Below are 21,238 nucleotides of genomic sequence, written 5' to 3' on the forward strand. Positions count from 1 at the left end.
GGATCGAGCAACGGGAGCTCACCCTGTTGCGGTGATTCGAACCGCTGACCTTCTGATCGGCAAGTCCTAGGCTCTGTGGTTTAACCCACAGCGCTACCCGCGTCCCAATGCAAAAGTACTGTAGTTGTTACAAAATATGACATCCAACCTAGGGATCAGGTGGCAAAACCAATAGTTGCTTTTTTTCTCCAAATAATGGAAGCAAACCAAGTTTTCACTGAGGCATTCAGCAGAACCTCTGTGGCATCTATAATATACCTTTGTTTGAAAGCATTTTTACACCACTCTTTGCCAGAAAGGCTCCCAGGGTGACTTCCAGATGATCAGTCAAGACAGTTCTTTTTGCCCACAGGCTTGTAATCAAAAGATAAAAGGAATGGGGAGGAAAGAGGAAAACAAGCACCCTCAGGCACCATTTTTTAAACTTGCGAAGTAGTTTTTATAATGACCAGCTGCTCCCAAAACAGCTGAGTGGCACTGCTTCCCATCTCAATTGCTGCTGCAGCCTGATGGGATGGATACTGCCAAGTAGCACTTGAGGAAGGAGCCTGATGGAGCTGCTGCTTCAGCAGAGCTACTGGAGCAACCCCAAAATTTGTTAACCAGAAATGCTAGACCAAATCCAGTGAAAAAGCTATTCTGATCTGGCAAATTTCCAGTTCGTAAAAGCATCTCTAACAGCTTTCGAAATTTGAGCCCGATATATATCTAAAATGTTCTTTTCTCCATTATGGACACAGTCAATATAATAAATGAAGTATAAAAGTGTAACACAAAACATAAAAACAGATGGGTACTGTGTATGGGTAAGTAGGAAAACCTGATCTTTTCACTCTGTTCAACAGAACTTCTGTTCCTCTGCGTTCAGTTCCAAACGACGAGACTTCTTACAAAATAACACATATCCTGTGATTCTTCTTCGTTGCAGTCACTTTTAGGAACAGTTTTGCCATTATGCGAAGGATGAGGAAATTGTCCTTTTTCCCAGAAGCAAAGCAGCAAAAGACATATCAGACAATTAGTAATATCAGACTTCAAAACCCATCCCACCCCCTTTTGAACATATCATTCATATGTTTGTCCCAGATTCTGCAACAAGATCCTAACTCCTTCTGTGAACAGAATATAGTCACAGAACGGGGTTTTCCACCCTTCCCCTTTTCACATCACTGTACCCTCCTAAAAATCTGTCCTGGGGTTTGGGGGATGCTTGGGAGAATGGTGTGTAGGATATGGAGCAGGGGGCTGTAGCAGGTGGGGGCAGAGGAAATGCCATTTCCAGCCTTTGATTTCTCTGTTTAGCAGACCTTCAGGCTTAGGTAAAAATAGGCATTTGAAAGCGTTGGTAGAGATAGCATGATTGCACCTTGATAGCGAAACAGTATTTTGTTAAAAGAAGGGTCTCGCTTAGCGGCAGATTAAATGTTAAGTTGGCATTTGTGGTTTCACTGGAAGGCCCCTTAGGGAAGGGTGGTTAACTGGAGACCAGCTGCGCCAAATTTGGCCCAGGCATCGCCACTTGCTCACCCCCAGGCCAGACATATGTTTCCCCCTTACTTGGCAGAGTTCCTGTATTACCTCCAGACAAGTCCATTGATTACAGTAAAAAGGTAAAGGTAAAGGTACCCCTGCCCGTACGGGCCAGTCTTGACAGACTCTAGGGTTGTGCACTCATCTCACTCTAGAGGCCGGGAGCCAGCGCTGTCCGCAGACACTTCCAGGTCACGTGGCCAGCGTGACGACGCTGCTCCGGCGAACCAGCACCAGAGCAGCACACGGAAATGCCGTTTACCTTCCCGCTATAAGCGGTACCTATTTATCTACTTGCACTTAAGGGTGCTTTCGAACTGCTAGGTGGGCAGGAGCTGGGACCGAACGATGGGAGCTCACCCCGCTGCTTGGATTCGAACCGCCGACCATGCGATTGGCAAGTCCTAGGCGCTGAGGTTTTACCCACAGCGCCACCCGCGTCCCACATTGATTACAGTAATATATGGCAAAACATAAACTTATTTACTATTTAAAAAATCATTTTGTATGTAAGTTATTGTAAGCGATTGTATGCTTGTATGAGGGCTAGTTGAGTTTGAGTTCAGACTGTTGCAACAAAAGTTATGCGATGCTTTTTTTAAAAAAGTTGCTATTCCAGGTTATTAATTCTTGCTCTTTTCATCTACTATATTTTATAAACCTTTCAGCAGAAACCGCAATATCAAAGCAGTAGGTAATTATTGTTTGGCTGGTCTGAGATCTATTCAGGAGTTCACGCAGCTTTAAATTGTAGTCGTATGTTCATAATTATGAAGTCCTGTGTGGAAAATAAAATAATCTACTGCAGGGGTCCTTCCTGCGAGTTATTAGTGAAGGCATGCACTCACTGTGAAACTGAATTTCTAGTTATAGATCTTTTTGTCATGAACTTTTGTATCCAAACTGAATAATTAGTTAGTTCATCTTCTCATATACATTCATTTCCTTTTGTTTGGGGTCATGAATGGAATGTTCTTAGAGTGCTATTAAAACCTGGCTTTCTACAATTTTGGTCTTGTTTCCTGTTTGTACCGGAATTTTTATTTTGTTTTTAATGTCATTGACATATATGTACCAATGTATGTTCAGGGCACAGAGTGCAACCAAAGGACGTTTAGTTGGTTAGACTATTTTTAGCATGTCCTGAACTGCATGCTGCTCATTTCTGCTGATATGTTAAAATATAATGTGCATTTGGCCACTTCTCTCCATGTGGTTGTCGGGATATGATCCCATGCAAATGGCTTCACCACAGGTAATCTACTTAAAAGCACTCTCACTTACGTTATGGCATTTTCCTCCAACACTCCCGGCCCACAGCTAGCCATTACCAGATGGTTTCAAAACCTGTTCGGTTCTCTCTAAAAATCTCAAACTAATGCACTTGGTGTCATGAAAATTCTACTCATTATTGATCCAGAGTGGATTCCAATGTATCGTTAGCAGAGTAGCAACTTAAACACATTGCAGGATTCCCCCCCAAATAGACCAGAGGCCATTGTATTTCATCCAGCAGAGCTTTACTGCTACTGAAGGCAAATGAGCATAAAGGTCACAAATCCAATACATTCAGGATTGGCCCTGACCATAAGATATCCAGTTGCAGCAGACATAACCTTACAATAACTTATAATAAGTTCAGACACTAAGCATACTATGTACAGAACACCACAAAAAGAGATAGAAAGAGAATGGCTCCTTCTGGCCTTATTATTATAGTCAGCTGTATGGGCCTACGGCCGTGATAAATTATTATTATTATTATTATTAGTCAGCATGACCTTGACTGAACAAGATAACCGTACCAGTTCAAACCAGCTGTACTCAGCTTATCTGAAGGAATAACCCAAACATCATGGACCTTCTGCTTGTTTCTTTCACACAGATAAGCTTCCAGAACCCTCTTGAACTAAGTAGAATAGGAAAGATCTCTGCACATCAGATCAATACGTTCTGTACTAAGAAATGCAAACTGACCTTGGACTATTTTAATGACACAGAGTACTTTTTGGTGACATGAAAGTCTCGGGAGTTCTGACAGTATCCCTCAACACTATACAATGCTTGCAGGATTCAGTGGTTACAACCCTGGAACCTGCAATGGAGTACAGATCGGAGATGATGTATCATTTGGCAAAATGAGTGACCAAATTAAAGTTAGGGGATTTTTTTTTTGTCATTCCAGAAGGGAAAATGTGAAATGTTGTTTCTCTTTCCGCTGTACTTCCTTGCTTAGACTTGGTCTACACATCTACCAGAGTGAGGTGTATCAGTACTTTGAACGGTCTGTAAATGATTCCATACTGGAAAAAGTCTGTAGTGTTGTCTGGATGTTTTAAGAGCATGGAATTAGCAGTAAATTAGTCTCCTACGAATTTCATGGATTTGATTTTTTGTTGTTTCTGTTTTGCATAAATACTTTAGCTTAATATTTTTTTTTAAAAAAAACCACAAATTTATATTCAGTAGCTTGAGTGTTTATTTTCACCTTTTTTTTTCTCAGTGCCAGGAATATGTTTTCATCCATATTTGAAGTGTTATGGTCATATGTTGAAATTATATCAATTTGTTTGATTGTGACATGTAAGTAAAGGTATAATCATAGTTAATTTAAAATGATCTTGGGTTGTGCAAAGTGGTTAGCGTTAGAAGGCGATTCAGGCTGGCATGTAAAGGAGATTCAGACTGGCAGCCAACTTGCTTTTCCGGTGTACGACCTCTTCTTATTAAGAGCAGCAATAAAGGGCCCATACTAATAGCCTGATTATTATTAATATATGCTGTCTGCTACTGACCCACTTTGTTTAGAATGTGCATTGGATATGAAGCGCCAAACACTGAAGAGTTGTAGATTTAAAAAATTCAGTTTGAAAGATGCCCTACCATTGTACATTTTAATAAGAGTTAACAGAAAAAGGTCTCTGCATGTTGCCAGGAGCAATATAGTAAAAGTCCTAAGTGCTAGGCCTCTTATTGTTATGTAGAGGAATTGTTAATCTGGTCACTGAAAATTAATTTTCCTAGGATGGACAGGAAAGCAGATGGGCTTGTTTAAAGCCTGCATACTGATTGAGTCAATTTTTGGAAGGGAGAAAAATGTAAATGATACTGTAGGACTTTTAAAAAAGGATTTTTGAATTTGTTTTCTGATGTGAGATACTATGCAACAGCATAGGGTTAGCAGTATGTGTGTCACTCCCCCTGCCCCTTTACAACTATATTGTTTTACTGATGTGGTGACATGGCTGGAGTACAGTCAGGATTTCTTGTGTTTATGCACATTTCTTTTTAAATGTAGCCTGTGGCTGTTGTTCAGTACTCTTAAAACAGAAAGTTGAGCTAGTTGATTCTTCTCTGAAATGCAACCACTCCTTTAATTATGAAACGCCATGTCTTCGGTAACATTTCTCCTTCAGCTTTTTCAGCAGCAAAAACTGCTGATCCTTTGCTTTTAGTTTTATAGCCAAGAGAGAAACTGCAACAACACACAACCCAAACTGTCCTATGCTCTGCCCAGCAACAGTTGCTATTAATACACTCCATAGCATTAAACTGTTATTTACAGATGCTGTTAAAAATGAACCCAGCCATATAGTTAACAACATTCCCTTGCTTACCTTCTCTTTTTTACGGATTTCCCCCCAGGGTCTTATTATGAGCCTTTTAAGAAAGATAAAAGCAACTCCGGGCTAAATACTGGCACGAGGAGCTTGTATTAAATGTTTCTATGAAATGGTAACAAACAAACAAACAAACAAACAAACAAACAAACAAACAAACAACATATCTCAACCATTTCAAGGTAGGGACAAAATTAATGGGAAGGTATCTTAAAAAGCAGAGACATCACCTTGCCAACAAAGGTCCGTATAGTAAAAGCTATGGTTTTCCCAGTAGTGATGTATGGAAGTGAGAGCTCGACCATAAAGAAGGCTGATCGCCAAAGAATTGATGCTTTTGAATTATGGTGCTGGAGGAGACTCTTGAGAGTCCCATGGACTGCAAGAAGATCAAACCTCTCCATTCTGAAGGAAATCAGCCCTGAGTGCTCACTGGAAGGACAGATCGTGAAGCTGAAGCTCCAATACTTTGGCCACCTCATGAGAAGAGAAGACACCCTGGAAAACACCCTGATGTTGGGAAAGATGGAGGGCACAAGGAGAAGGGGATGACAGGACGAGATGGTTGGACTACCAGCATGAGTTTGACCAAACTGCGGGAGGCAGTGGAAGACAGGAGTGCCTGGCGTGCTCTGGTCCATGGGGTCACGAAGAGTCGGACACGACTAAACAACAACCACCAATCTTGAAAGTGTTCACTATATGCCTTTAAAATGCTTTCTCCTTCTCTCTCTCTTTGTAAGAACAGTTAAAACATCGGAGGACCTGGCTTGGCAAGCCTGGCTATATCACACTCAGGGTCTGTCTGAAGATGTCACGGCACGGCATGGCTGTTTCCAAGTCAGACAATTTCTCGTTTCCCTTCATTTTTATACCCCTTTGACCTTTATGAAAGAATTTTGTTGCATCTCATAGCTATGTCTGTGTTTATAGACTGTGATCTTTGGGCTGTACTGACTTAAATGGTACTTCCCAAATATGCTGTATAGACAACTGTCTTTTTAGCTTGCTATCCTTCAGTGTTTTTACTCTACAGAACAAACATTAGAACAAAGGGTACCATTCTACTCATAGTTCTTCTGATTCTATCCGGGAGCATACCCTTAGCAAAGTCATTCTATTTTGCTGTCATGGCAAGCATTTGGTACAGGACTATTAATATTTAAGCATCAACAATCAATCATAAATGAGAAATAGTCACCATCTGATGGACACCAGGCTTTCCATAGTGTCAGTTTCAGAGACTGTATTTAGGTAATCAATATATCCTGAAAAGTATAAAGGAGGCTCGGATTAAAATCCTTAAAAATCCTTGAAAGCGAGGCCATTGCAAAACACACAAAAATGACTGGAATGTTAAATGGCCAATGTGTTAACTGGTTAACGTGTTTGTTGTAGAGAAGATGTACCACAGAGCAAGACCACAAATTAAATATTTTTTTTTTTAAAATCATAATTGTAAGATGAAAAATTGAACCCTGAATTGAGCTAGTCTGCTCCACAGGCCATAATGGGAAAAAACCTTATTTGTTCTGAAGTAGAATCCCATTGCTTGTTGGGGAGCAATGCTTTGTGGTAGCCCAGTCAACATTTTGTTGACCACTGTGAGAAGAATGTTAGACTTGAGTTAGATGCTGTAGCAATTGTCTTATAATGTGTCTACAGTGGTACCTTGGGTTACATACGCTTCAGGTTACATAAGCTTCAGGTTACAGACTCTGCTAACCGAGAAATAGTACCTCGGGTTAAGAACTTTGCTTCAGGATGAGAACAGAAATTGTACTCCTGCGGCGCGGCGGCAGCGGGAGGCCCCATTAGCTAAAGTGGTGCTTCAGGTTAAGAACAGTTTCAGGTTAAGAATGGACCTCCGGAACGAATTAAGTACTTAACCCGAGGTACCACTGTATTGATTACAGTGGAGCCTATTTTAAGAAAAATATACTTAAAACATTGGTGTGCATTAATGATTTAGCATCACATCACTAGTTATGGCAGGTTCTTCATCATGGCTCAGTCTTCCATTGTCTTAAAATTTGAAATGTAACATTTCCCAGTAGACCTTAGGCCTTCCGGGATAATCATGTCCCTGCTTTTGTATTTTCATATGGCTATCATATCACTACTGTCATTATGAATTAGGGCTCATATCCCCTGATAAACAAACCGTAGTTCTGAAATGCACACAAAAATGGCTCAAAGTTCTGTAAATAAGATGGGAAGATGCCTGTCTTTAAAGTATATAGTCTTCAGCCTCTGTTCATAAGGTTGTTCCAGGAACATCAACATTGTTTATAGTAATGTTACTGCTTATAGTAATAAATGTGTTCACAGGACCAGTATTTTAAATGAAAATACAAGCTTTGGGACACTGATACACAAAATATAGGAAGACTTGGATTATATTCCAAACAAAAAGTGGTAGAGTTCAACCTCATTGATATGAATGACCCAGGGGTGTTCATAATATTGACAACAGATGTTTAAACAAAGATGAGAGCTGTTGAGATAGATGTACTTTCTTATGGAACTGAATGGTTAGACATGTTGGAGGGCATATCATGGATTAGATTAAATGGGAGATTGGAGTTAACACGTTTCTTACAGAATTGCTGCTGATTGTTCTTTATACAGCCTTGCAGAAGAAAACATGATGAGTCCAAATGTCCAGTAAGGTATCAATGAGAATCCAAATCAAAGCAACCTTAGCTGCTTGGTGTTGAGTCTTGGGATTAACACTGATTGGTTCAAAAGTTTTTGCTCACCTGGTAGACCTACACCTGATAAAGGTCATTGTTCAAGGGCGGTCCTAATATATTATGATGTACATCACTTCATCCTTTTTTAACCGCTCTTGTAGCAGCACTGAGAAGGTAGAGACTGGCTGTAGGATCTGCAGCCTCTTCTTGCATAGGTTGGAAGGAGGGGAATGTGGATTGCCAAAGCCAAATGGCGTTACTGGATCTGACCTTCAGAACCCGAGTGTTATGACGAAGGGCCCAGAGTCAGATTGGGGTGTGTCCTGATGGGAGACGCTGGATCCCTTGCTATTGCCGCATCATTTGGCAGTGAATCATCTCCACTTTCTCTGTAATTTTATACCCTTCTGTCATGTTGCCTCTTCCTTGCCTTTCCTCTAAACTAAAACAGCTATGTTGTTGAGAAATATTAACTTGCTTTTCTCATTGCCTTTCCCTCTTGTGCTGTAACTGACTTCATTACTCCGGAGTTTAGGCAGTAATGTAATTTAAAAGATGAAGTGGTATGTTGATTCATTTCTGTGATTAAAATATTACTGTACCAAACAAAATGGATTTTGACTGAGGAAGGCAGAGCTTTGCCTTTTAGCCTTTCTCTCTCAAATCTCTAGCTAATACAGTGTGATTAAGGTGTGTGTTATTGCATTTGATACAGTGTGCTTGGGTAGGAAAAGAAAAGTTCATTTTTAATACGTGGGATAAGATAACACTTAAGGAAAGAGTTGTTGCAATAGAACCTCTTTCTTAATTTAATCAGTGATTTTCAGTTAATAGTAAGAAGTCCGATTACAGAGCAATGCTAAGCCTTAATGATTTTCGAAAAGCAACTCTTAACATATATATTGCATTTATGTTTGTGGCTAAGCTTTTTCCTCGTGAGCTTTTAAATCATAGTGGCATATCTGCACACACAGACACTTTTATACACACACACACACACACACACACAGAGCAGTAAATGAATTCTCTATTCTGATTGGCATGTCGTTGGTAACCTAATTCGTTCAATGTGTTGTTTGAGAATGTAAGAAAGCAGAAATACTGTGCCTGATAAGAGATCAGTACAGAAGGAAAGTAACTCTTGAATGATCACAGTTTGCTCTTGGCAAAATTTCTTCAGCAGGTAAAAAGGTCAAGGAAGTCCACAAAATGTTCGCATTTCTATCCATGCTAATGCAAGTAAGTATCAACTTGTACTGTAATGTAGTGGATTTGGAAAAATAAAATAAAGCTGCAGTATAAAAACCAAAACTATCAAAGTTGTTTAATTATGCCCAGACTAAATCTTAATATAGAGTTCCATAACAGATAAAGACAGCTTCTATTTTTTTGTCCTATTAATTGGATGAAATTGCAATGGACTCTGTTCCCATTGAAATAAATGGGGCAAATCCCATTTAATTTCAGTAGTAACTAAGTGCAGCTAAGTAGTGTGATCAAGGAACAGATCCTGGCCTATGAAATATTTATTATTATTATTATTATCATTATTATTAGGGTTCCCTGAGCACCATCGAGGGAGGGAGAGGATTTCCATCCTCTCATCCATGTGGAAAACACTATGCTATTAAGGTTTTCTCTAACCTTCCCACTCCTTGCACCTGAAAACAGGTCAGTTAGGCAGCCAGCTGCTTCACGCCATACCTCCACTTGTTCCTCAAAGTGCTGACAGTGATGATACTTCAAGCCATCTAGTCAGATTTGTGATTTCGTGGACAGGGCTAGAAGTGCAGTCAGGTATCTTGATATAAGGTACTGCATAATCTCTGCAATCTAAAAGAAAGCTTTACAAGCTGTATTTTAGCTGAACTCACGTTTATTTTCATGGGATTAAATAGTATATTGGGCAGGTAACACTGTGAAATCCCAATATTATTAAATAATAAATTTTGTTTTTACTCTATATAGTATTAGACTCTTAAAAAGTAAAGGGTATATACTAGGCTTCCATTAGTTTCTACCAACAAACTATTGAAAATTCTGACTGCTTCTTTTGCAGCAAGAACTATTTTGCAGCTCATTCACAAGCCAACCTGTCTCTCCATCTGCCTTCTTTAGATGTGCTTGACATTAATTTGCCATGTTAGTGCCTTTTTTTTTTAAGGTAGCTTTTAGTTTTAAAACTTGACATCTGTCAGTATTATGCCAGTTTTACTTAGAACTGAGATGACTTTTTCATGTCAGAATCTGCATGTTTGATGAGGGGTACTCGTCTGACAAACAGCTAAAATATTTCCCAAGAAAAGAAAAGGAAAAAAAAGTTTCCTTCAGTTTTTATCCAGATCCTGAACACAGCTCAGATGAAGCTGTGCAAAAGGCCCTAAAGGCTGGTTTATTTTTGAAAGACTTCAGGGAGCCCTGCAAGCTTGGAGATGCTCATTCCTTCCTCAGTCCTGCTGCTGCTTGTTGTTGTTGTTTAGTCGTTTAGTCATGTCCGACTCTTCGTGACCCCATGAACCAGAGCACGCCAGGCACTCCTGTCTTCCACTGCCTCCTGCAGTTTGGTCAAACTCATGCTGGTAGCTTTGAGAACACTATCCAACCATCTCATCCTCTGTCGTCCCCTTCTCCTTGTGCCCTCCATCTTTCCCAACATCAGGGACTTTTCCAAGGAGTCTTCTCTTCTCATGAGGTGGCCAAAATATTGGAGTCTCAGCTTCATGATCTGTCCTTCCAGTGAGCACTCAGGGCTGATTTCCTTAAGAATGGATAGGTTTGATCTTCTTGCAGTCCATGGGACTCTCAGGAGTCTCTTCCAGCACCATAATTCAAAAGCATCAATTCTTCGGCGATCAGCCTTCTTTATGGCCGAGCTCTCACTTCCATACATCACTACTGGGAAAACCATAGCTTTTACTATACGGGCCTTTGTTGGCAAGGTGATGTCTCTGCTTTTTAAGATGCTGTCTAGGTTTGTCATTGCTTTTCTCCCAAGAAGCAGGCGTCTTTTAATTTCGTGGCTGCTGTCACCATCTGCAGTGATCATGGAGCCCAAGAAAGTAAAATCTCTCACTGCCTCCATTTCTTCCCCTTCTATTTGCCAGGAGGTGATGGGACCAGTGGCCATGATCTTTGGTTTTTTTGATGTTGAGCTTCAGACCATATTTTGCACTCTCCTCTTTCACCCTCAAAACAAACCACGAACCACAGTTTGGGCATAACGCTAAGCCAAACTGTGGTTTGATTCAGCAGGACCTGTGAAGAGTAAAGCAGATGCGATTTTTACACACTTGCTTATCCATGGTTTGTCTTATTGTTACGTGCAAACTGGACCATTGTTTTATGCCATGTTTTATTTTGTAAGCTGAAATGCTAATTTATTGTATTTTCATCTGCTAGAAAGGATATATATTTTAATGCTGCATTTTAGTGGGGTTTTTCAACGTGGTTTTTAAATTATTACCTTGCTTTTTAATACTACTTGTTTCGTAAGCCACCCAGGGAATGTGTGTTGATGGACAACATATAAACCTTGTAGTAATACATAAATAAAAGTAAACACAGCACAGCCAACATTACAAGTCAAGGTAGGAGTCCAGCCTTAAATATATATTTTTAGTGTTCACCATGAGTCTCATCATTCATTTATTTATTACATCTTAACAGTATTTATATGCTACCCAATAACCAAGTTCTCTGAGTAGCTTACAACAGTAATAACATTAGTTAAAAAGTAAATGAAATATGCAGCATGCTGTCAATTCCAGGTTGCCAGTCACTAGTACAATTGCACAAAATGTGGCAATATTTTAAATACATAATTCTGTTTTCATATGTGTTCCCTAGAAAGGCAGGGGGAAAAATAGAACCAAATACATACTGCTTTGTGTCAAAATGCAGACTGGAAGTTAAGAACGAATGAAATATGCAACATGATATACTAGGCTGAGTTGAAGTGTTTGATGCTAAAGTGCTGAAATCTCTCAAGTCAGGCATGAAGAACCTTTTTGGCTTATAAGGATCTAACCTCATGGGCTAAAATTGACAGGTGTACAGGGCTGCTCATTTGTCAGTCATGTGATGTCATAATGACATCAGGTGATTGGGTGATTTGAAGTCCCAAAGTCAAGATTTCAAAGCACTGTGCACAGCTAAATCCTGCACACCTGATTCAGCAGGCTTTGGCTGTGCCATAGAGTCAGAGTCTGGATTCCCTCACCAATGCACAATCGGAAGTGCACTTTAAGCGCATTGGCGGCTGCACCTCTACAGGCCCTACACCTGATGTCACATATGATGTCACTTATGGGTCAGGTGACCGTGGTTTATGTAAAAGGGGCCAGATTTGAACCGCTGGAGGTTCCTCACCCGTCTCTTAAATAATATTTCCCTTGCACCATCAGTAGATTATTTTTTTCAAGACCAACTTCAACAGTTTACGTTTTGATGTGTCGTGAGCTATGTTGTAAAGGTAAAGGGACCCCTGACCATTAGGTCCAGTTGTGGCCGACTCTGGGGTTGCGACACTCATCTCGCTTTATTGGCCGAGGGAGCCGGCATACAGCTTCCGGGTCATGTGGCCAGCATGACTAAGCCGCTTCTGGCTAACCAGAGCAGCGCACGGAAATGCTGTTTACCTTCCCGCCGGAGCGGTACCTATTTATCTACTTGCACTTTGACGTGCTTTTGAACTGCTAGGTTGACAGGAGCAGGGACCGAGCAACGGGAGCTCACCCCGTCGCGGGGATTCGAACTGCTGACCTTCTGATCGGCAAGTCCTAGGCTCTGTGGTTTAACCCACAGCGCCACCCGCGTCCCTTGAGCTATGTTGTACTGTTGTTTTAATGTTGTAATTGCTTTTTTTCTTTTACTTTGGTTGTCAATTGATCCAGGACTTCTTTTTAGTGCAAAGCAATGTAGAAAATGTAATATACCTAAACCCTATAAAGTATAAGAAGTTCTGAATGTTAATGTGTGCCAAGGATATTACATTTAAAACAAAAATTAAAGTAAAGCAAAATATCCAGCCAGCGGTACACTTTCACAGCATTGTTATATAATTATTTGTTGAATGGTTTAAAAGATACACGCAAAAGTATATTGAGGCTTTTCTTCTGTGACTTTCTGTGAACAGTTTTGGGCAACATGGGGTCTGCGCTAACCAGTGCCAAATCTCGACTGACAGTTGAGCAAAGCACCCAAGTTTTGTTTGTATAGCGTGAAGAGCAAACTTCCAGTAATATTTTCTAACGTTTGTGTGTGTTTGCTTTTCAGAATTGTGTGTTAGTAGCATTGATTCAGTTTGCAGGTGATAAACTAGGAGGTTGAGACACTACAGTTAAGTTGTTGTTTAGAAATGGGTCCCTCTTCTGTTGCTCTCTGTTTCAAGGCTGACAGAACATTTTACAAATCTTTCTCTTTCCTTTTAGCTTATTATGGTATGTGTTTTTTATAGAGAGAGGAGCAGCGGGAATCATGGCAGAAAGAACTCCTTTTCCAGGACTTCTATTTTTTTATTCACTACCCCATTCCCAGCATTGCTTTGTTCCCTCCACTAGAGCTAAGACTAGTCTCTCATACAAATTACTGGTCCTTTGTAAGTTCCCCCAGATTGCTAGAATAGGGGCTTTTTCTACTGAAGAGAGGAGGCGGCGTTGAGGTAGACATGCTGGCCCCAGTGATTTTATGGCTGTTAATAGCCACTTTTAAGGGTATGCATTGGGCAGTGTGTTTGCTTATGAAAGTTCAGTATTCCAGGCCCAAGTTCCCTGAAATAGTTGGGCCGGTGGTCAAATCCAATCCTTGTAGTTCCTGTTTTTCTTTCCTGCCTTGAACCGAAGATGCATATAAAGCACATCTTAAACCACTTGGGGGAAAGAAGTGTCATTTTAATTTGTTTAATCTTTTGGTCTGGCATAGTCACAACTGATTTTATACACCTGTTATAATAATAAATCACTTTACAGAAGGTCCGAGTCTAACCTTTGTACACATCTTATTCAGAAACTCTTATCTGTTATAAAATAAAGGTTATGTGAGTGGGTATTTTAGGAGTATCCAGTGTGTGAGAATGCCTTGGGACCTACTTAGTTGCTTGTTCTTCCCCTTGCTTCAAACATAGCTGAAGAAACCTTTTTATTGTTTTTAACCTTTCTGGAAAGCCAGAGTTCATTCTGAGCTCCCCTGACTTTCTTCCTGTAACTGTTGGGGATGGGGGCGGGTTGGGGGGCAGGCCAGCTCCTCATACAGGCTGTGGCAAGTGATGTATTTAATGTATGTGTCATGTTACATCCATGTCTGAATAGGCAAGAAAAATACTATATCAAAGGAAAAGGATTACCTTTTACAATATTTTGCTTGGCATTCTGAAAAGCTCCAAAGAATTTTCACCTTAAATCAACATACATTTTGCATTATCCTTGTTTAATGTAGATATACCAAGTAAGCTTATTTTAAAGAGCACCACCCCACAGTTTAATAAACCATTCGTTTACGTTGGGGTTCCAATGTTTAGTACGCAGTAGTCTGGGCACTAAAATCAGATTCTTTAGCCTTCAGAAATTATTTCCTTTTAGGTAACTTGATCAACAATGCCTACTGAAAGATTAGCTGCTAATGCAGTAGTTTTACCCAAAAAAAAGTACACTGGAGTGAGTAGAATTTTCAGTGCAGCCTTCAAGCAAACTGAATGGGGTTCTTGTCCCAATTTGTACCTTAATATCTGTCTTAATTGGGCTGGAGTGTACTTTGTGTGTATGCGTGTGTTTGCATTCAATTTGTTTCCTGCACCTCCTTCTGTAGTCGGTTGTGCCAAGAAGAAATTCTTCCATACAGATCGATAAAGCAACACACCAGAATCAATACAACAGTGACAGCTTTTCTACAGGGATAGTTGGGCCACTGTGGTATAGAGAATAGTGTGCTGCACCTGGGCTGGGGAGAAATGTACTTTTGGACAGGTTATTCCCTCGTGGCCTAACCCACCTGCTGGAGTTAGTTGCTGTGTATCCCTATGTACTTCTTCAGCTCTGGACGGGATGCAAGTGTGATAGAAAACAGTGCTATGTAGCTGGAAGCAAATGCAGAGGCACAATCAGTGTAGGAAGACATCACATGCATGCTTTTTTTGACTCAAGTAGACCATCAGGTTGGATATACATATGGAAAAAACAACAATGCCTAAAACAATGTATTTAACACCACCTTCAAACCACCATAGGATTACTAATGCACAGAGCTGTTATCGGTTTCATCCACTGTGTCCTTTTTCCTTTTCCTTTTAGTTTACCACTGCTTTGAAGCAGCTTGGTTAATCGTTAACTTTGACTAGAACGGCTGCGTGAATGGCTGTAGCAGTCTCAGCATGAAAAGTTCAAAACTGCTAGATTAATTTGAGGTATTAACTCTGAGCTGATGTACTTGCTTTTAACGGCTCTGTGAGTTCAGTCACATTCACTGCCTGCACAGTCTCCCTGCAATGGAATTTGCCAGCGCTTGAAAGGACTACTGAGAAAGTTGAAATGTAATCTTGTGTTTAAAAAGAAAAGCACAGCAATGAAATAATTTTCTTCCTTTGCATCTACTTTTGTTATGACTTGGAGAACAACTTCCAGAGGAACAAATGAAGTTTCAGACCAAAAAACATCATTTCTCTCTCTCCATAATGTAAATATGTATGTACTGTGAACATCAGTAGGAGTTTGTTGGAGTATTCTGCTCTTTTATGTCCCAAACTGCTGGAGTTAAAACTTTAAGAGTCACGATGCCTGAAGGAAGTGTTGCGGGTAACATCACATTATATGGGCTGACTCTTTTCTTCTCTTTCACAGAACATGGAAAAAGTGTTTGTGGAATTCAGTCATCAAGAGCTGTTTGAGTTCTATAACAAGGTCTGTACTGGTGCTTTTACAGACTTCCTAACATTTTGATAACCTTTCTTTTACCTTTAATAAGTCTTTATTACCAGTCCTTTGGTTCTAGCTGTTTTTGGTTTGAGCTTTCCTTGTAAACATGTAATAGCTTCATCCCCCAAAGCACTGCATCTCAGAGTTATGTCCCCTATAAAGCACTAACTGAATGCAGGTTTCACATTTGCCGCTGAAGTGCTTTCGAACAAGGTGATGCTTGCTATACCCTTTTAAATCTACAAACTTAACAAAAGGACAAGAGACTTTCAGGATAGCATATCCTTATTTGTGCTTATACACAAGGTGAACTCACCCAATCAGACTAAACATTTATATACGTTGCAGATTTGCAGGAATTAATTTTGTGGGGAAACACATTCAGGAGTTCTTGTTGCTGTTTGGATATATTTAATTTGCAGAGTTTATTATTTCTCTTCTACTTTCCATGTTTCTAAACATTTTCCTTTTTTCTTTTCTGTTAAATAGTTGGAGACTATACAAGCACAGCTGGATTCTCTTACGTGATACTGTGTGAAGACTTAATTTCTCCCACCACATTCCTCTCACTTCAGTATTGAAGATAACTTGGCTGGCAGTGTTTGCTGAAATACTTAGTTGGCTGTTGTCAATAAATGGCTTATCTCTTCTTTGGCCAGTAACTTAAATTAAATCATTGACAGGAAAACTGAAGTTCTAATTGACTTAATCTCCTCAGAGTTTCCAGTGTTCAAGAACATGTATCATTGGGGGGCAGAGTATAGCTACCTTGTTTTGCTGTTCTTTGAATTACTTTGAAATGTATTGTGTCAGTTTTGGCTTTGGTGACGTTTTTGCAGAGAAGATGGTAACTTAAATATTGGTGGTCCATAAATGAAATGTGTTTATTGTTTTCCAAGACTGTAACCTATTCAAAAATTCTATTTTTAGTGGGGAAACTCCTCAGACTAGGTGGGTGAAGGTCTTGCTTACCTTCTTACCTAACTAACAATGAATCCAAGTATAGTCCACATAAGGTTTTGAACCCTGCATATGCAGATCCCAGTCAGGGATAGTCTCTGCCTTCTGCTCTCCTAGTTTATAATCAAAATGAAGAAATCTAGAAAGTTTAAGGACAGATTTAGTTTGAGGCACAATTTGGGTCAAGCACATGAGATGGCCTTTTCTTGCTTTTCTCCAAGTTTCATAGATTTTATACTCTGACAGAATTTATCTTTTTACTATGCCTATACACCCAGCTGTTCTTCCTTCAGAATGGTCTTTTATGTGATTTCCAGGCATTCTCCCACTTAAGGCAGTAACCAGGACCAGGCTCCTCAATTCTAGCTGGTATATTTCAATACCACTATTCTTTAAGACTATGCCTATTCAAGACCCTTAATTCTGCTAATGGAGATGAAATTTTTCCTTAGCTAATGAGTAATAACTATTTCCACCTGCATGTTATTGTTCCCATCCTTTAACATGAGGTCCCAGGGTGGGTTACAACTATTTAAAAATACAGTGTTTTAAAAAAAAGTTAAAACAGATTACAATCAAGAGAATAGGGTGGGTCTTAAAATATATATCTCAGGTGTCAAAGGCAACAGTAAGGAGGTGTTCTTTAAGCATTTGGCAAGAATTATACAATGAAGATGACAGATACACACGTGTGTGTCTGTGTGTGTGTGTGTGTAGGGGGGAATTCTGCAATGTAGGGACTTCTGGAGGGAATGCCTTCTCCTGGAGTGCCCCTTATCTCCCAGAAAAGAAACTTCTGAAGGTGGTAGAACTACAAAGTGTGTCCTCTCTGCCGATGTTGGCACCCTAAACCCCTACCCAACCTGGTGGCAAGTCAGCATGTCAAAGTTCAAAGACCAGGGGTCAATCCACACAGTCAAAGTCTAACCTGAAGCGCAGTCCCATAGAGCACCAGGCACATCCAAGCCAAGGTCTATCAAACATGGGCAGTTGAGCAGACACAGCACCTCAGCTCTGCTTCCCTTTGGTACTTTGCATGCTGATTGCAGCACCTGGGCTTGATGAGGCTTGTGACCCTCACCTGTTCCAAGCCTACTGCAGCTGAGGAATCACACCTCTCTTCCCAATGCTAACAAGCCTCCAGCTAGTGAGCTGGGCTGTGAGCCCTGGCCTGCCTCAGTCTCCTGGATCGCCTCTCCTGCTGCCCCCTATGCCTTAGAGCCTGCCATGTTCATGGAGAAAGGGGTCCTTCTGGCTCTGGTGATGGGTCCTGCTGCTCTGGTTCCTGTGCACCGACCTTCATCCCCATGCCATTCTCCATCACCCTGTGAGTACTTCTTTCCCCATTCTCTGTATGTCCTGGTGTGTCCCAGTCCCGGCTACACCCCTTGCGGGGATCCCCTTCCTCCTCCCTGTTGTCTTACCAGTTCATGACAGCCTATAGTCTTTTAGATGCATGGGGCTTGTTGCTGTAATCGCTAATGGTCTGCTGGTCTGGGAAGAAAGAAGATGCTTGTGTGGTATATTACTGAGCAGGGACAGGGACCTTTTTTCCAGCCTATGAGCTGCCTGCTCTTCTGGGCAGCCTGCCATGGACCATGTGCGTTTGGTGGGTATAGCAAGACACAAAAGCAGCCAGAGTAATAAATGTAAATTTCACCTTTGTGCAGCTTGGTTTCTACACACCCACCCTCTCGATCCTCCATGCAGGCAGGCAAGAGGCATAATAAAGCATTCAAGGACACATTCAAACCAGGCAAAAGGGACTTGGGGTGCAACTAGAACCAGTGAGCAGTGTGGCTTGGGGGCATACCAAGGGCTTGATAGAAAGGCAGAGAGGGCCACATTTCCCTAGGTCTGAGTTTCCCTATTGCAACGCATGCAAGAAACAAGGAAGGAGCAAAGCTGGACTCAAATCTCCATCCCAACATGCAGAGATTTCTCAGGTTTGTAGAGAATTTTATGTGGCGAGGCATTTACACACACTACCCTGTGTCTGCTATCTGACGTCAAACGGTTAAGCAAAAGTTTGTGCGCAGCAGTCCTCACTTGTTACTTACTACATAGTGGAGGGACCATTGTTGGAGGAACTGGACATGGAGGAAAGGGTTAATTTCCTTCATGAGTTTAATCCCTCCATGTATGAGATAAGCTAACAGGTGCAAGGTCAGCCAAGCCAGTTGCTATGACAGCAGTCCAGTGTCATCTATATTAGTGATTAAGGTATGTCCGGTCAGTGAGTCCGCCCGTGAGTCGGGAGTCTGTGTTACATCTTGAATTGCTGGAGCAACAGAAATGCTTTCTAATTATATGTATCTGTATCAGCAAAGCCTACAAGGTGTGTGTGTGTGTGTGTGTGTATCACAGAATTGTAGAGTTGGAAGGTACCCTGAGGGTCTTGTCCAACCTTCTACAGTGCAGGAATCCTGCCCACAGCTGTCAACATCAGGAACTGTATTACTGAAGCCTAACCTTGAAGTCCAAACTATTTTGGACCTTAAACTGCCTCTGTGTAGTGACTGGAACTGGGGGGAACTTTCACTGTGTGAGTATCTCACCTTCAATTCCCAACGACCATCGCCCAATAGTAGGGCATAGGCTTTCTAGAGAGAAGATTCCAGGTTCAGTCCCTGCCATCTCCGGCGAAAGGGGTTAAGTAGTCAGGGAAAAGACTTTTCAGCCTTAAAACTACAGAGAGCTTCTGTCAGTCAGAGTATGCAGTACTGGCCTGGGTGGATGAACAGTCGCATCTTGGTTAAGACAGCTTCCTAGGTTCCTATTTATTAGTGCATATTAACTCCCAATCTATGCAAAACAATTTCCCTTAGAGATGGCATGGTACATTGCCATCAACCTACCGTTGTCTTTTAGTAATTGATGTGAGGTTACTTGGCTAATTAAACATGATGGTAATAGCATGGCTACTGTTTTAAGTATCTAAATATGATTCAGCTCTGTAGAAGAAAAGAGGAGGATGGGACATAATGTTGAAGAAGCAGAACAGATACTGTGTCCTACAGATACAGTGGTACCTCGGGTTACATACGCTTCAGGTTACAGACTCTGCTAACCCAGAAATAGTACCTCGGGTTAAGAACTTTGCTTCAGGATGAGAACAGAAATCGTGCTCCTGCGGCAGCGGGAGGCCCCATTAGCTAAAGTGGTGCTTCAGGTTAAGAACAGTTTCAGGTTAAGAACGGACCTCCAGAATGAGTTAAGTTCTTAACCCGAGGTACCACTGTACATGGGCATTTATGACAGAGCTGAAGCAAAAAACAAAAAAGAATGTGCTGAACTGTAACTATGAATCATTTCCAGATTTTGCAATGATTTATGTTCCAGGCTCAACTTACATCTGCTGAAAAGCCATCAGCAGTGTTTTTGCATTTAGTAGGCAGCAGTATAAAATCTCAATTTACTGGTGACTTTAATTTCCTGCTAAGAGGTATATGGTTCATGATCAAAAGTAAGATAATATAACCTGAAGTCACTGAGTGGATTATATGATTCTTCTCAGTGATAAGGATGCCAGATATGTGTACCATTTTGCGTGCTTTGTGTTGTTTTTTATGTTAAGATCTGTGGATGAAGGGCAGTATACACATTTAATAAAAAATAAAAAATATTTTAAAAATAATACCATAGAGCTGAAGACAATTCCATACTTCCTGGGCATGCAGTATTGATCCATAATACACCCTTTACATACTCTGCGAAGATGCTGATACTGTAATTCCCTACATTGTCCTGGCCTAACCTAATGGGTGCTCTTACTAATTTCTGCCTGACTTGAGGGCCAAAGCAGATGAGAAGCCATTCACACTACTCTCAGATGCTTGAACGACTTAAAAGTAATTACTGGTAGCAGGCACAAGGCTCCCCCCCCCCCAAAAAAAATCTGGAAGTGGATGGCAACCCAGTGTGACTATGGGGGTGGGATGGTGCTAATTCCTCTGTGCTGTGGTCAAGATAAAAAGAAAAGGCCCATTCACATCAATGGAAGCTTTTCTTCCAATGTAAATAGCAGGCATGATCCTCTTGGTCAGGACCACCGCAGGGGGCAAAAAGGTAATGCCCCCTACTACCCATACCAAGGTCTCAATTGGGATCTTCCTCCCCTCTGCTGCCCAGCTCCCTCTTATTTTATTTAAAGAGATATGTACACTATTTCTAATTGTATGAATGGTGCCTTGTCTGTTTTAGCCAGGACATTCGATGAAACAGTGGCATTAGTTCCAGTATTCACTGCTGACCATAAAATGATAACCATCTCTCTCTCTTCTTGCTTTTTCTGTGTTAAGGTGCTCTCTGAAAGATATAGGAAAAGTGGCATTGTGCCTAAATGACATTTCAGTGTGATTCAGAGTGTATTTCTCTGAAGTTGGAAAGTTCAGGCTGGAATTCATTTGGATTTCTTAAATCTATACAAACAAGGGGGATAAGGGTTTGGATACAGTGCGGCATTTCACAATATCTCAGTTTAGACAACTTGTTTTGTTTTAGTAAAATGATTCCAGGATAGATACAC

The 21,238-nt window shown here is 40.9% G+C and overlaps 1 protein-coding gene and 1 long non-coding RNA gene across 2 annotated transcripts in view; one reads left to right on the forward strand and one right to left on the reverse strand.

The window, feature by feature from the left end:
• Positions 1-16,438, forward strand: part of COMMD10 (COMM domain containing 10) — a 57,615-nt gene extending 41,177 nt beyond the window's left edge. The window contains exons 6-7 of the mRNA XM_080973175.1: positions 15,676-15,735; positions 16,240-16,438. Of these exons, the coding sequence (XP_080829301.1) occupies positions 15,676-15,735; positions 16,240-16,278 (99 nt within the window). The 3' untranslated portion in view covers positions 16,279-16,438. The remainder of the gene's footprint in view (positions 1-15,675; positions 15,736-16,239) is intronic.
• Positions 16,439-17,416: 978 nt separating this feature from the next.
• Positions 17,417-21,238, reverse strand: part of LOC308458451 — a 262,354-nt gene continuing 258,532 nt past the window's right edge. Inside the window, exon 2 of the long non-coding RNA XR_013977427.1 lies at positions 17,417-19,742. This is a non-coding gene — a long non-coding RNA (uncharacterized lncRNA). The remainder of the gene's footprint in view (positions 19,743-21,238) is intronic.

The sequence above is a fragment of the Podarcis pityusensis genome (assembly GCF_964106645.2).
Source record: "Podarcis pityusensis genome assembly, chromosome: 11".
NCBI lineage: Eukaryota > Metazoa > Chordata > Lepidosauria > Squamata > Lacertidae > Podarcis > Podarcis pityusensis.